The sequence below is a fragment of the Ambystoma mexicanum genome, chromosome 7p (genome assembly GCF_040938575.1).
Source record: "Ambystoma mexicanum isolate Mex_15411 chromosome 7p, UKY_AmexF1_1, whole genome shotgun sequence".
Classification (NCBI taxonomy): domain Eukaryota; kingdom Metazoa; phylum Chordata; class Amphibia; order Caudata; family Ambystomatidae; genus Ambystoma; species Ambystoma mexicanum.
The window spans coordinates 734,816,878-734,834,053 of NC_090939.1; the positions used below are offsets into that span (position 1 = coordinate 734,816,878).

Sequence of the window (17,176 nt, forward strand, 5' to 3'; positions counted from 1 at the left end):
CACACCAAAAAGCTCAGCAGACGGTGTTAACCGAACTGAAGCTGCCAATAGTACATCACAGCTCCCTTGCTCTTACTCCAAACTTTATCCTACTAACGCGCCCTAACTTACTCCCCTTTTTTTCAGATCTGCCAGAGTGCCAGGGGACCACTACGGTGGTGATAGTATGCTGTATACGTATCCTTCAACATTAGCTCCAATCATCTTCTACTAACATGTATTAGCCCTAAAGATATGACATAGCATAGCCAATGAATTTCTTGGGAACGGTAGAAAATACAAACCTTCAAGCTGTAACTTTATCTAATGCCTTTACCATTGTATTCAGTATGTAAAATTATTGTTCACTGTACAAACAGATGCCAGCTCGCATCAATCAGTTCTAGTACACGGTTCTGTTTGATTTGTGCTTGCCCAGCTGTAATAAACAGTGTTGCTTCTTCCCCGGTGTGTGCTCTTTTTTGAGTGCAAGTTTTATATGTTGTGATTGGAAGACCCCTGAGTATGTTTTGAAAACCAAAAAGGATAATAGGATGCATAGTTGGTCATATTCAAATACATAGGGACAGGTGAGACAGTTTGAGTCTCTTTATCCATCACTGACATGATTGTGAGCAGAACCTTAGCACTAACCACACTCATTTTCAGAGGTCTCTCACTTTTAGGCTATACAGGTAGATTCCTCTTACTCTGTGGTCAATACGTCTGTTCTCTTAAAACCTTAATCAAGGGGCACTGCAAATGTGTTTAAATCTCTTGTACATTTTTACATTGATTGCTTTGCAATCAATTATGTCATTTGATAGTCTAAATGTGAATTTTGTTCTCCTGACCCATCCTTTTCACTCCTGCTTTTACAGCTTCCCTACCTCCCTGTTTGCCTTCCCTCATCTCCTCTACTTTTCATTCTTCTGTCACTTTTCTTTTTCTTATCCTTCTCTCCCTCCTTTTTTCTCTCCATCCTTTTTTTGCTCTCCCTATCTCAGTTCTACTTTTGTATTTTGCCCCAAGTGTCTCACTTTTTGGGGGGACTTTTGCCTTGGCGCTGTAGATTAACTTTTGACATCACAAAAAGGTGAATTCCTTTTATATTCACCTTTTCCTTGTCAATCCGGGAGCATATTTTGCAAATGACATTTAAAGTTACCTACAGATTTGTGAGGCATTCTCAATGTTTATTATGTGTTTAGTGTTTAATATTTGTGTTTGCATAATTTACCTCCATTTTGTTTTATAGGAGAGGATAGATTATCTCGGCTAAGTGAGCCACGGATATTAAAGGTGAGCCACTCGGCAAGCATGCACAGTGACAGCCACGAACCAGAAGTGGAGTTTGGCTTTTTGCACAAAAGGAGACGAACCTCTATGCTTGCAGGAAGCGTGGTACGTACTTAATATTTTAAAAGGTGTTATTTGGAAGTTTGTGAATCAATGCTTGTTTTTCTGAGAACAAGGTGTGGATAAACGGCCTGAGCAATTAAGCTGAGTACAAAGGAGCGTGTAAAATATAAACCATGAAGAGTAACACATGGTGTGTCTACTTGCTGTTTGTTAGGCCAGGTCAGGGAATGTGTTGAAAGAGTAGAAATCAAAGCCAAAAGCGGATGCGATGCCCAGTAGTATGTTCTTAAAAGTTAGAGATGAGTAGTCCTGTTTGTAGCACACTTGCTATTATTGGATTGTTAGGAAAAACATTTTTAAGCTGTAGACGTGAAAGGAGAACAAATGCATTAGAGTCAGAATTCTAATGAAAAGCAATTAAGATTTAAAGAAGTTGGACTTATTTCATGAAGAATGACAGTTTACAACAAGGTCATCATTAACCATGGTTATTTGTAACCTGTAGATGAAACAGAGCTCTGGTTGGTTGATATTCATTTTTAGTACCCAGCAAAGGGGGTGTGGCGGTCTCCCAGCCAATGAGGATGCTCAAAACAGTTTACCACACGGTATAGACCCCATTTCGAGTCTACTCATAGCCGCCATCTTCCTTCGCCGAGAATCAGGTAAGTGCGCCCCTTGTCTCCTTCTCCCCACCCCACTCCCCTTTTCCACACATTTAGGTTCCCCTACCCGGTCCCCACTTACCTTGTGCTTCCTTGTCCTCGCTGGCACCGGAAACAGTAGTGTTTGTAGTGGGGAATGTATTGACTAGAGAGCATGTTCAAGCTCTGCCCCCTGCCTTCCTCAGAAGAAACGAACTTACAAGATAAAAAAGGACACATTTGAAACGGCACTTTAAATTCTCCTGGAAATGCAGCTGGCACAAAGAATAGTTTGTTTTGCTACACAAGTAGGGAAAAGATGAGGCATTAGCTTGCACAATTAGTGTGTTTTAAAATATAATAGATTAGGTGACAGGAAGGCATGTACACAAGATAGGGACTCACTACACAAGTAGGGCAGGACAACTGTAGGAAAGGTAAGGTTGCGGCTACCCATAAGGTAGGGAGATGTAATGTGACAGGCATGCATCAGGAACTCGCTAGATAGAAAATAAATGTGTCCTGCAGGGGAAAATAACGTGACAACAAGCTGCCATTTTACAAATGCACCAATCACGGCAGAGAATTAAACACTGCAGCTTTAAGAGAGGAGCTAGTTAAGCATGGTATTTGAACAAATACATTTAATTCAGGAAAGTGCTTTGGCCAGCAAGATAATAGCTGCTCCCAAGGAATGTGAAAGCCCAAAAGACTCCGTAGGGTAGGGTTAAATGGTGGAACAAGATACCAGTGTGTGCATCCAACTGGCAAAGTAAATCAAGTTACAATATCATGGCAGACTATTTGAAGTCTGTGGGACGAACTGAACATCCCAGGAAGTTCATAATCAGGTCAGTTGGCAGATTAATGTCTCAGCGATCGGCTAAGCGTGACAGAGAAATGCGATGCAGCTAAAAAGACAACGAATTGCTGCAGTGAAATCTAACGGGGTGGAAGTAGCATGACTCACAAAATAGTTATTCATAAATGTGTCAAGAATAGGATGGCACGATTACTGTTGCAAGAACAGGTCCTTGAGACTCAGCGACATTATGGCAGGGATAACATGGGCTGTTCTATTTAATTAAGAACAAAAGCAATGCGCTTGTCCTCTCTTCCCATGTACATAAAATATGTCATCATGCCACCAGTTCATGGAGAGTGTGACCGAATGTTGACCGATAAGCACATGTCCTTTCCACCGCACATGTCCTTTCCACTGCAGAAGTAATTTGGAGCCTACCAATAATATTTAAGCATGATGAGGTAGCAAATTTTTATGAGATGGTGTCTGGGTGGGATCTTAGATAAGAAGTTGTCCAATCATTTTTTTGTTCAACACTTTTTATGATTTTTGTAAGGGAGAGGGATAACAAAAAACAGACAGGAAACATACAGCTTCCGACATGTCATCGGAACCCAGGTTACATTGAAGCTTTGTTTCAACAAAACTGGTAAAACAGCAGAACTGAAGTCAAAAAAGAAACAGTGGGGGAGGGGAGGGGAGACACAGGGAACATCAGTTTTCAGAGTAAGCTGTATTGGGAGTCTCTTTCTTGAAACGGTATTTTAGGTTCGGGGGGCATACCCTTGGCCTGAGTTTGCCTTGCGACCAGGGAGGTGGGAGGCTTGTCTGTGTTGGGCTCCGGCTTGGCCTCAGGGGTACCTGCGTCCGTTATGCCTCCGTCGGGTGTTGTTAGTCAAGTTTCTCCATTCATCGCAGGGTTGGAGGCTGTCTTGCCACCCCCGGGAACTGCTCCGTGTAGTCTAGAAAGGGGGCCCAGATTTGGTGAAACTTGCTTCTGTTGTCAATGTCCAATCATTTTTGTTGAACATATAGAATTATATATGTAGCTTAGTAGAGGGAACTAATGACCAGGAGCGATAGGTTTTCATAACTGTGACATCAAAATGTCTATAAAAACTGTGAGATGTGAGAAAATCTTGAGTGAGAGCTTGGCTGTTAATCTTGTTTTTTTCCCCAGTTTATATTGCAATAAAGCTGGGTTACCTTGCATTTGGCATACCCCAATCCCCTCTGTGTTGCGTCTTTTTTGGCAAATATCAGAGGGCGTTTTGGCTTTTTGACCTCTGTTTCATCTGGTAGCATAGTAGGGTTGGAGTTTGTGGTCTTCGGGGTGCCCTCGCCACCCTCCTTTTTGGACAGCAGTTCGGTCAGGTGAGCGATTTATTTTTGTTGTGCACAACTTAACAGGAAGGACAGCAGGAGCCAGCTTTGGTGTGGAATCCTGCCTGGTCTTCCACTGCCATCTGGAAGCAACAGGAGGAGCTGGCAAATTGAGGGACCCCAGTGCCAACAACCCTCAAACGTCAACGGAAAGTGAGTATGCTATGCTATGTGCATGGTAACATTTGGGGGGTGGGAAATGTATTGTATGGTATTTAAGAAACAGTAAAAGTGATAAAGGATTGCCCTAGACAAGGTCTTGGAACACTACGCAGTAGGGCTGCTGAGGGCCCACCTTCTTTTGAGGGTAAAAGAGGTAGAGAGATAAGGAAACCCTGGGGAAAAAGAAAGAAACCAGAAGACAGCTGTATTTTATTGTGTTGTATTGTGTTTTAATCGATTACATTGTTGATTGCCTGTGTTGTGTTGAGGCAGGTCCTATTGAGGTGGGTTTTTCTTTGTGTTGTGAGAGTAACAGATTGTATAGTTTGGTAGAGGTTGATGGGGTTTGAACATTTAGATTGTGAGCTGATTTTGTTTTTGTGACCCAGAGGTAGGATTTGGGTGATGGGGCGTGGCCCTAGACAATGAAAACCGATTTAATAGATGTTGTATATTTGAAGTGGAGAGCAGGTGTGAGTAAGGGAAGAGTGTTAGAGAATTGTGAAGACTATTTTTGTTCTAATTATTGTTAAGCTAGCCACTATTTTGCATTGTTTATTCTGTGTAAGTGCCAAGCTGCGCGCTGCTTAAAAGTTGTCACCATGTCAGATGCAAAGCATTCCCTAGATATTGTGCCAAAACCATAAAGCACCATGCTGAGTGGATGAAAGGGACTGCTGGGAAGATGTACCTGTCGTGGCCACAAGAGGGCGCTCACTGTAAAAATGTACTGCAACACATGTGCACATACTTACACGCCACAAACAAGGGCAGGTAGCTTAAGAACAGGATAGGTGTATTAGAAATCTGGAAGGCCTTTGAGGAAAAGACAGGGGGGCTAAGAATGAATGGATGCTTAATATGTTTCAGGGGGAACGTGAGCAGCCCACAGCGCTGCCGCCTCCTCCCTCTGAGGAAAACGCTTACACTTGGCCATCAGCCCCGCCATCACCAGCTGAGGCAGGCATCCACACACAATTCACAGTACCGCCTCTGTATGAGGAGAGCACACCAGCCCGAACATACCAGGAATATACCTGGTATAAGCAGCAGTGGTAGGTTATAGTAATCCCAGGTATGAATCCCCTGATGAGAAAAGTGATGATAGTAGGAGAAGGGTGAAATTGTTAAAAGGAAAGGCGCCATTACTGCAAATGGAGAAGGAACCATGGCGCAGCTCAGAGACAAAGTTAAGGGATGAGGAAGAGTATAGCGGGCTACATAGCTTAGAAAAGCAGCTAAGAACAGCTAAGGAAGAGCTCTGGTGAGTGAGAGGCATGTAGCTAGATGGTTACAGGGAAAGAAGCATACCCATAGGCAATGGGCATAGTGGAGAGACTATGCTGGAACCAGAGAAATGGGTAGGAGGAAACATATTGTTGAAATTCATGGGAAAGGCACATAGAATAATTATGTGATGGTAGTGGAGTATAAAGAAATGAAGGAAGCAGCCAGGGAGGAAGTCAGGAGGGAGACACAGGAAGAGATAGAGCAAAATGCACAAAGGGTGAAAGAGAGGGAACAGAGAGAAGCTGCTTAGAGAGAAAATGGAAAGACAAAGAAGGAAGGGGAAAGTAGGAGAAAGGGATCCAGTATGTAAAGAGGCTAAAAGGAAATAATTGAAAAAATGAGGATGGAGATGAGCCAAAAGATGAGCAGAAGTATGATGCCAGAGATGTGGGGAGAAAGGAGTGGAAACCAGGGCCAGAGATAATGAGTGGAACATATGTAAGGGAGCCTGCTAAGGGAGTGAGTTTTGATGTCATATTTGAGGATGACGAGAGTGGAGAAAGTGACAGAGCAACAGATTGGGTAGACATTGATGGTGAAGAGGGGGGAGAAGAGGCGGTGCAAGCCCCGCAAATGGATACCACAGGACCTGGTTTAGGAGACAGCAGATTAGCTGTGGCCCAAACGTAAGCCTATATCCACCCCTCACATAAGTATTTCCCATAAATGAAGACCATAAATCACCATATTTCTTAAGGAACTTGCCAGAACGTCATCAACACGGTGTAGCAGAGACATTGAAAAGGAGAACTTGCGCAGCATCACCTTTGCACAAGAAACGGGTAACACAATTCCCACTGCTCCACAAGGGATTAGGGCAACCCCACTATACTCCATCGAGTCAGACAGACAAAAATAACTTGATGGATAAGCTGACATCACTGACAGCAGGGGCGTGCCGGTGAATCTGCGAGAGAGAGAGAGAGAGAGAGAGAGAGAGAGAGACACAGCTGGGATAGCATTAGCTATAGGTGACATGAAAAGCATATTTGCATCCATATTGGGTGACCAGGCAACGGACGCATGGAAGCGAGCAGGCTATTTTGCAGTGACATAACATAACACCACTAAATATGATGGGTCACCATTTAATAATTGTAGAGCTAATGTATGGAAGGCACTGGGGTGCTATTTCCAGATAAATCTGACATGCGTGCCATAATGACTAGGAAAATGGGGCCTACTGACGACCCCGCTGCCTATATTCAAGACATTAAAGAACATTGGCGTTTGGAAACTAAAGACCATTGGGACAAAACTTTACCAGTGTTTTATCATATTCTATGTCAGGACCTACCTGAAGAAATACAGAGATAGTTAAAAAAGATTGTTAGGATTGAAATGAGACCATGGCCAGAGATAAAGCTGACTATGGTCCATCACTGTAGGTTAAGGATCAAAAGAAAATAGAGGAAAGCCAAAAAGAAGAGGCAAAATTGGTGCAGAAGAAATTATCCAAAATGGCAGTAGGAGTGGTATTGATAAATAGAGGAGAGGGAAATAATGGACAGAGCGCTGTGATGCCACAGCAGGGTATGGGTGGTTATTTTTCAAGAAGAGGGGAGAATAGTTTTTACCCCAGAGGAGGAAGAGGATTTGGGTTTGCCGGGGGACAACCCCGCTTCGTAGGACCTGGGGGCACTGCAGCAGTATGTTGGACGTGTGGGAAAGTAGGACATATTTTGCGAGTGTGTAGAAGTGGAGGAGCAATGTAGCAAGGTACAATGCAGTATGGGCCAAGAGGGGGGTGGCATATCCAGCACCATGTGGTGCACCACAGCAGGAGTATGGTTATTATGACTACAAACAATATTAACCAGATCAGACACAAGCACAGTAGGTGCAGCAACCCCAAGGACCACAGATACAGCCACAACCACCACAGCAGACATTGACACAGCAACCACAGAGTGCAGTGCAATCACAACAAGCAGTGACACAGTGGGATACCAATATTCTGCCACAGACACTACAGGTAGGAGGAGTGACAGCGGTTAGGGACAGGACTAAACATGTATCCCCAATAGGACAGCCCACGGAATAGCTTGATGTGCCCTATCCTATCAGTAACTTCAGACCCTGAACAAGAACAGAGGGTGGAGGTATCTATAAGTGACCAGACTCTTTCCTTCTTAGTTGACAGTGGGACAACAACCTCCTGTGACAGTAGGAGATCAGATGGTAGCTATACCTTTCCTGTATTCCAGGAAGACGCCTGTTAACATATTGGGAAGAGATCCTATGGCCAAACTCAATACGTCAATATCATTCACTAGGACGGCATAGTATGCTGTACACCAGTCCTATATTTCCAGACAACAAAATAATACATACAAACCTTTCATGGGCAGAAAGTACTCTTATATTGACTGTTATATTTTGCTCTTTTATTGTTTACAAAAATGAAAATGTTCTTAGTATGTTGGAGGGATCATTTGATTATGCTGTTTGTTTATTGATATGTTCTTTAATTGAATGATTTTGGTTTGTGTTCTCTGGTTAACTATTCCTTTCTGTATTTGATTCTTCTGTGATTTAATTTAATGACATACTAATAAAGAGATTTTTTTAAAAAAGTGTACAGAGGGGAGTACCAGTGGATCCTGAAGTATTTTTCTATGGAGTACAAATGAGGTTAGCATGGCTTCCCCCAAAATGAGGGAGTTATTGAGAATACCCACAGACTTTCTATTCAGAACACAGATACCTACAGATGTAACTGAAGGGGAATGGGTACAATTGAGTTAGAGATGGCTGTAGTGAGGGAGGATATAGTGAATTTACACAGCACTGATGAGGAAGGGGTGAGTTAGCGCACAGTAATGGCACTTGACGCATCACACAGACTGACCCAGTTGACAGATGATTTGTTTGACTACAGTGACTATGATGATGAGGTATTGTTTGAGATAAATATACCATGTCAGATAAGAATAGAGTATACAGAGGTGCCACAACAAATAATGCTAGCTAAAAAAGTACCTCAATTATGGAAGAAGATTTGGCAAGGGTACCCAGCACACTATGGACGACCAGTCCATTTGATGTGGGGTTGTTAAAAGGGATTGGAGCAGTAAAAATCAAATTAAAGAAAGGGGAAATTTTGCCTCGACTAAAACAGTATTCAATGTCCAAAGAAGCAGATGCTGGTATGTATGAAACAATAAATGCACTCATGAAGCAAGGAGTGATAGTGCCATCAGAATGTCCTTGCAACACTGTTGTATACACAGTGAAAAATCTCAGGGAATGTTGCAGAGATTTATTTATTTATGTATTTATTTTACATTAATAATGCATGCAAAACTCTTGGGCTTCACTGGTTAGCAAGATTGCGAGACACACTGCATAAGGACTATATGTATTGCCTTCCGCTGGCTCTCTTTTGCCCTGCCTAATCCCCAAGGCTCAGATGATCACCTGACTCCTTATGAGTTGGTGACAAGTTGCAGGATGCATGTGCCCATTACTCTGCCCACATACGTGCAAACAGATGCCCAAAGCACTGCGACTGTGTTTGTAAATACGTTACATGACTATTTGATGTCCATGACTAAATACCTCTCTTTCGTTTCTTGACATCAAAGGAAAGGCTGGTAGCTATCGCTAAAGGCACAGAAAAAGACGAAATAGAATTGAATACCAGTGCAGTTGTCAACTTTTTTCTGTGGATCCACATAGCCAACATAAGACTATATAAGAGTGATGCCTCCCTGCCCAACTACCAGGATCCCGAGGGAGAAGAGAAAGAAAACAGACAGGGCAAGAGCTCAAGTGCAGGCTTAGAAAGAAGATAAAAGGAACAAGGAACTTCAGAAGAAGATATAAATCACATTGCACCACTTGAGGAACAGTGATGCTGAACTGTCACTGGAACAGTAAGAAAAGTGTTCATGCTGAGGACTTTTTGAATACATCACCAACACAGTATTAAGGTGTATTTTTCACGAGAACATGCATCTCTAACAAGCGACTTTTCCTACTCTTCTATCTTCACATTTTTATTGGGACAATTTTTTTTTACTATTTTTCACGAGAACATACATCTATAACAGCCTATTTTTTCTACTTTTCTATCTTTAAATTTTTATTGGGACTAGTTTTATATCTTCCACATTTTTATATTTTTATGTTTTTACCAGCACTATTTTTATATTTTTATGAATGGGGCTCTGGAGGCTGTTGCCTTTAAATGGGCATGCATCCACCAATCCCCTAAATGAAACGGTCTCCTGCTAGCAACCACTGCTCCCATCACTGTAGTCAAAGCTTTTACTCTGTCATAGGCTAAGTCTGATAAGAATGCCATCTGCATCTTCTGCAGAATGGAAGCGCATTGATTACCTTGCCAAGCTGCAAAAAACAGCCCACAGCTGTTTCTGCATCATATAATGCATAAACACGTGATCTCATTGTGAAATGTGCCCTGTATATACTTTCTTCGCTGACTAATCAGCCTTTCTGTCCACTCCATCTTTAATAGTTTCTTCTGGAGGCATGGCGGACTGGCCCACCAAGCTGGATAGAATTTTGTAAATCTCAACCATGCGTGGCAGTTAATTTCCCAATCCCTTTAATGGAAACATTTTTGCCAGGAATCTGGGAGCCCGTCTTCTGTCTGCTCTGCCCATTCTTTAAAAATCTCATCTTTTATCTCTGGCAACTTAGTAAGACCTTTTGAAGCTGTCCTCTTGAACTGCTTCGGCAGTAGTCATTTGCCTGCTTCAGGTGTGGGCTCTGATTCCGCCAGGAATCCCATATAAGAGGCAATTTGTGCTGATGCCCTAGCAGTGGCCTCCTTGTCCAAGTGCTTCTCCCTCTTTTTTTTCTACAGGTCTGAGATACTGGAGGAAGAGGGTGTAGACGTTTCTGAGCTGAAGGAGGAAGATGACAAGGGAGAACTTCTCTTTCCCCCTTTCGGTGCCTTCCTCAATCTCTGCACCAACTTTTTATTTTTTTATTTTCTGACTGCCTTCTTCCTCTTCCTTTCATTATGCGGAGGAGTAGTAGTGTTGGAGGAATCCACCTCCAAATGCTTTGTTTTATTTTGTGGCCTTCACCGTACTGCTGACAGCATTCCAAGAATGACATGAGCAGTTGCCATGGAGATATAGAGCCCTGGTGCCACCTTGAGGTGGGAATATCATTAAGCAAGAAAAGTATATGTGCTACACCTCCCCCACCCCGCATTCCCCCCTCACACATTCTCTCAGACACTTTGTCCTCCATCTGAACCTAGTCTTCTGCTGCCGCTCTGTCTTGCAGCAGAACATCTGTGCACATGGTTCTGATTTCCAGACCAACTTGCAGAGAGTTCCATTTGTATGCTGGGAGCAGCAGGCCGTGGAGGAAAGGGCCTCGACAAGTAAGTACTTCGGCAACCAGGAGTTTTGTGGGGGTAATAGCTTTTTAAATACCTCTCAATTGTGAACTGGGCTTGCATGGGATATTTAGGACACTGCTAAGTTCTACATAGGATAAATAAGTGTTTTTTACCAATTATTTATGTGCACCTCATTCTGTAAATGTATCCTGCATCCCTGAATCCTAATGGGATCGTAGCTTAAAAATAGGAGGTATTTAAAATAACACACATTTATACCGGGGGCGTGGCTAAGCAGCCATGTGAAGGGTCGTGGCTCCACTGTCGCTCCTGATGATCCTGTCAACATCCAGAGAAAACCGCGTGAATAGAAGCAAGAAAGACCTAAAACTTGGAGCATAGGCATGGGAAACCCTGAGGCACGCTGTGTGAAGAAGCGACGCTGATTCCAGCAGGAACCAGGAAGATCGCAGCCCGAGAACATCCCGAGGCTCACATAACGAGGGAAAGAAGATGGCCGCCGTCCGTCAGCCACAGAGAACAAAGGATTTCGGAGTAGCCGCGATGGATGCCTGGCAATGAAAGGAGGAAAGCGAGTTCGGTGGCGACCGGGGACACTGAGTCAACATACGCACTGACTGGAGCCCAGCGTTGATACGACTTGCGCCGGGCTCCTGCTCTTAATACAGGCGCGCAGTGTCTACCCAGGTGCGACCGACGCGGGGAGCAGAAACATTTAATAGCTGACGGGAGCCTGGAAGAATACCAGCGCTTGGTCGCCGAGCACCGGAACGGATTACACGCGAGCCGACTGCAGTGCAGCTGATCCACGCTCCAGCAACATTACTGTAAAAAAAAAAAGATACAAGTATCCAGGCCTCTCCTCTCGTCAGGCAGTACGTGTGGCTGCCAGTGGGGAATACCAGTGCTGCAAAATAGCAGAGCGCACAGGACGCAGGCGGGGTGCCTAGACTGGGAGGCAGCAGATGTGGCAACGCGTGCAGAGCTGGCGGAAAGAGACATTGTTACCCTGAAAGATCACCGGCGAACGAGCAGTGCTATACGAGTGCCAGTGAGGTCAGCAAGACACATTCTCTGTTTACAGTGGAGTGCTGAGGACACTATTTAAAAAGCTGCCCTGTTACTGCATCAGACAGAATAGGTGTTCCATACAACAAAGAGCTGCACTAGGGCTTGGAGGGCAGTGGGAGCCTGCACTTCTATTTTGCTGAGAGACATGTGCCCAGTAAATCAACCTGATATTGTTGCCCCTCAGAGTACATGAGACCTATACAACGCAGCTGGACCCATACTGGTACGCTGCTTTGTAAAAACACAAGAATTGGTGATTACTGGTACTGTAGTACCTAGAGTGAATAACAAGTCCCCCTATCCTGGACCGTTGCTGGAGGAAGGCCCAATAAGAAGAAAGGCGGCAATCACTGTGGTGAACACGTAACACCAAGCATCACATAAGACCACAATAGTCGGAGAAGGTACGTGGGAGGACACGACCCACTCGACATATGACACAGCGCACGCCATCACAGAACGCAGCCCTCTGAGAACGATGCCCCCGGACCCGAATTGATCTGGTGGCATTACAGGAGTACTGGGGTACAGCACCAGCACGATACGTAGGGGCTGGAATTGGAAATGCAGGCAGGGTTGCATGATGTCGGCGAAAGGACTCAGGGCCAAGAGCAAGCAACCCACAATGGAGGCCTTTGCCAAGACACAATGGACCCCTACTGCTCCAACACAGAGCACAGCGACAGCTTCTGCGGACAGTACCCCTGAAGGAGAAAACCACCTGGTCCTAGCAGCTTTAACAGAGCTGAGGACCTCATTGGGAATGGCAATGGCGGACCTACGGACGGCCTTGGAGAACAAAATAGATGCAGTGGGCATTGAACTCACTCTACTGCGACAGGATGTCAGAGCGCTGCTGAGAGAACAAGTGGCCTAGAGAGTCCGGTCAAAACCAACACAGACACCAGCACAATTAATGCGAAGGAGATCTACATAATCAAGCAACAGGTAGCCAATCTCGAGAACCGAGCGGAGGAAGCGGAAGGATGGGCGAGACGAAACAACATCCGTGTGGTCGGCCTGCCGGAGGGAGAAGAAGGTCAGGCCCCCACGGACTATGTGGAGAATATGATCCTGCAAGAGATAGGGGCAGACATGCTCTCACAAGGGTTTACCGTCGAACAAGCAGATCAGGCCCTGATGAGGAAACCACGGCCTGAACTATAAAGACAGAGAGAAGATCCTGGAGTACTTTCGTAAAGGTGGAACGATAGAAAGGGCATCTTCCAACATCACGGCGTATCCTGATTATACCATGTTGGTGCAGAGACAGCGATATAGCTATGTGGCGGTCAAGAGAAGACTGCGCACGGCTGGGATCAAGTATATGCTTTTGTACCCTGCGAAGCTGAAGGTCTTGCACAAAAGTAGAGCGTTCTTCTTCGACACCCCGGAGGAAGCGGCGACATGGTTGGATTTGCAGGGCTGCCCGGAACGAGATGAGGATCAAGATCAGGAGGGACATGACAAGTGAGAGGAAGGTATCATGTATGCCGAGGGGATAAATCAGGGAGGGGAGTCCTAGTGATAGACCGTGGAACATTGAATTGTATTATTGCATTACTGGACTCACCTACCCTATTGGACTGGAATATAGAGAACACAATGCATAAGTAAAATGAGTGGCGGTAAACTTAGTGGACTTAAAGTATTCAGGAGCAGCAGGTCGGAGGCAACCTACCCCCAGGAATAAGTAGTAAGACAGCCACTAGGTGACTTTACCCTGCTGAGCCGTGAGTACGGGCTAGTGCCAGAAAGGGCTAGATGCGGGGGTGCCTGAGATCCAGGGATGGATCTGGGCAACAGAGGGTGTTGTTGGGACAGGGAAGGGAGGTGGGTGGGTGATGGCATGGGGTGTTGGGTGTGTTTTTAGTTGGGGGAAGTTTAAATTGGGAAACAAGCCTATATAGACAGGGAATACAATTGGAGTTGGACTGCATGGGTGGGAGGGAGGGGTGGGACTCTGCTAAGTTATGGGGGATCTTAAAATAATTACTTGGAATGTCAGGTGGCTCAATAGCTATTTAAAGAGGAATAAGGTCATGCTATACCTGCGTAGACAGAAGATAGATATAGCCTTGTTTCAAGAGACGCACCTGATGCGGGATAAGATGGAGATGATTGGGAAGAAATGGAAGGGGACTATGGTGGGCTCAGCATATTCAGCTTATGCCAGGGGAGTGATTATTTGGGTGCCGCCGCATGTCCCGTTTCAGCTGTTACAGACGATAGTTGAGACGGATGGGAGGATGGTCATAATGAGGTGATTGGTGGAAAATAGGGAGATAAGTATTGTAAACACGTATGCCCCGAACCAAAACACGGCAGCATATTTTAGAACCCTGTGTAACAACCTCAGCACATGTGTGGGGAACGCAGTGATTTGGGGAGGAGATTTTAACTGTATACTAAACCCTAAGGTAGGTAGATAGGACGGGAAATTGGACAGACCTGACCCAGCCGCTAAAGCGTTGCAGACATTGCTGAATGACTTTGGGCTCGAAGATGTGTTGAGGTTGCGGCACCCCCAGGAGAGGCAATACTCGCATTATTCTGCCCCGCAGCAATTGCACATGAGGTTGGGCTATGTTTTTGTCACACAAGATATAGTGACGGAGGTCACGCAGGCGGAATACAAAGCGAGGGTCCTCTCGGACCACTCGCCTTTGATCCTCGTGTTATGTATGGGCACTCGTTCCTCGCTAAACCACGGGCTCGTATCCCTTTAAGGAAGGCGAAACCTGGTATCTGGAAATTGGCATGGCAACGCTGGCGTCCACTTTACTCCTCCCTCGGACCACGTCGAGTAGTGCGCCGGATTGTCACGTGAATTGCTTCCTTATTAGCACCTCCTCCTACTGGTTCGGTGCTTCTGATCACAGATTAGTGGCGTTTGGAATTCTGTTTACCCATATCTGGTTCTTGTTCTCCCCGTTCCTGTCCTTGTTACCCTGTTCTTTCCTCCACAGTGATTGATCACCTTGGCTCCTCGACGCGGACTGTTTATTGGATTGCCTTTTTCTTGTCGCCTTGCCTGGAATTGCCTCGTCTGGTTTCTTGATCTCGGATTGCTATTGGACCTCTCTCGCCTGCTCCTTGGATACCTCGTTTTCTTCAGGTCAGACCTCATCCTCTTCAGTATTTTGTTCTTGGGATTTCTGGAACTTTGAACTGTAGTAGTGGTACACGGACTAGAGACTTCCTGTGTGTGCTAACGTCCTCGTGCCGGCGGGTCAGGGTGTTATTAGGCGTCCTCGTGCCGTCGGGATAGTCTTGGACTGCTTCTTGTGGATTGCTTGGATTCCGCCTGCGAATACTATCCTTCTCCTGGGACACAAACACCGGTAAGCGGTTAACCTTTTTCTGATAAGACTGGGTAGAAGGAGGGGGGTGGTCTTTGTCTTATTGTTACTGGCAGTTGTTATTACAAAACCTTCCTTTTTGCATTTGCATGGTATATCTTCGGTATCACATTTTACAAATCTTGTGGTTGTGGTGTGTTGTTATCTCACCTATGCAGGTTTGGTTCCGAATTGCTGCATGATACCCTTATCCAAGTCTCTTTGACATCCCGCATTTCAACCCGAGTTGTTCCACGGAGACTCCAGGATTTCCACCGGCATCCATTCTTTTCTCCAATAGATCGCTCTGGTTCTTTCTAGTCAAAACCAGAGGGGTACATTGGGAAGAAGAATTCATCGGCTACACTACGAGGGCAAATCTGGTATCTGACACCTCGGATGGCAGTATTGACCCCTGAGGGTGAGGATTCCGACATGGCGCCTCAGAGCAGAGGCACTGAAAGACACAGTTTTCAGAGAATATATGAGGGAAGAGATTATTAACTACTTTGAGATTAATACTGGCAGTGTAGACTTGGCGGGCACGTTGTGGGAAACCTTTAAAGTTGTGATGAGAGGGGTAGCCATAGCAAAGTCTAAAGGACTGCAAGGAGGGATCCTAGCTGACCTACAGGAAGCGGAGGGAGAATTGGAAAGGGTATTGAAAGGAGAAAACGTTACCAAGGAAAGCACTGAATTGATACACGGGCTACAGCAGAAATGTGTTGGATACTGGGAAAGGCTGTGTAACCTAAACTATAAAAAAATATATAGAGAGACAGCATGCGGGAAGGGGATAAACCAGGAAGGATTTTGGCATGGCTATACACGAGTGAAACCCCAGACCCACGATTAGAACAATAACAAGGGAAGATGGAAGTGTAGTTGATACCCAGGAGGGAGTTAACCAAGAATTAGCGGACTATTATATGTTGTTATATGAGGATGATGGGGTGAGCAATCACACGGAGATAGTAGAAACATTGGAGGACATAGGATTGCCGCAGATCAGTGCAGAGGAAAGAGAAGAGCTAGATGCAGCGATTACTTTGGAAGAATTGGAAGAAGTGGTGAGGCAGTCACCCACCTGCAAGACTATGGGGGCTGATGGACTCCCCAGCAAATTCTATAAAACATTTAGGGGAGAAGTGCTCCCCCCGCTTTTGGAAATGTTGAATGAGGCATATGATCTGGGCAGACTGCCAGAGTCACTTAGAGAAGCGGTTATAATACCGCTGCCCAAACCCAACAAGCCCGGGCATAGCTGTGGTTCATACAGACCCCTATCAATGTTGAATCAAGACAGCAAAATACTGACGGCTGTTCTGGCAAATAGGCTGAGGAGGGTTATTGGCAAATTAATACATCTAGATCAGACGGGCTATGTGCCGAATAGGAACATATCCAATAATCTTAGACGACTCCATCGAGTTATTGAGCATGGTAATGGGAATGAAAGTGAAATGGCAATTGTATCATTGAACGCAATAAAGGCCTTTGATTCGGTCAAGTGGCCATGGCTGTTGGCGGCCGTGGCTGGCTATGACATGGGGCCTGGGTATCTGCAGTGGGCGAAAATGCTATATAGTGAACCGTCGGGGCACCAGATAAGGATGTGCATGGTCCCCCATGCTTTATATATTGGCCTTGGAACTCTTAGCGATAAACTTGAGGCAACAATATGACACGATAGGTATTGCTGTGGGAGAGGAACGACATCTAGTTTCATTATATGCGGATGACATGTTGTTGTATTTGCGATACCCGGAGGAAAACCTCCAATATATTTTGGAAG

General features: G+C 45.2%; 1 protein-coding gene across 7 annotated transcripts in view; it reads left to right on the plus strand.

Annotated features, from left to right (window-relative positions):
* BEND2 (BEN domain containing 2) overlaps nucleotides 1–17,176 on the plus strand; it is a 1,020,032-nt gene that overhangs the window by 323,188 nt on the left and 679,668 nt on the right. For all 7 annotated transcript variants that reach the window (XM_069636821.1, XM_069636826.1, XM_069636822.1 and 4 more), the window contains one exon: nucleotides 1,238–1,383. In XM_069636821.1, the coding sequence (XP_069492922.1) occupies nucleotides 1,300–1,383 (84 nt within the window). In that variant the 5' untranslated portion in view covers nucleotides 1,238–1,299. The remainder of the gene's footprint in view (nucleotides 1–1,237; nucleotides 1,384–17,176) is intronic.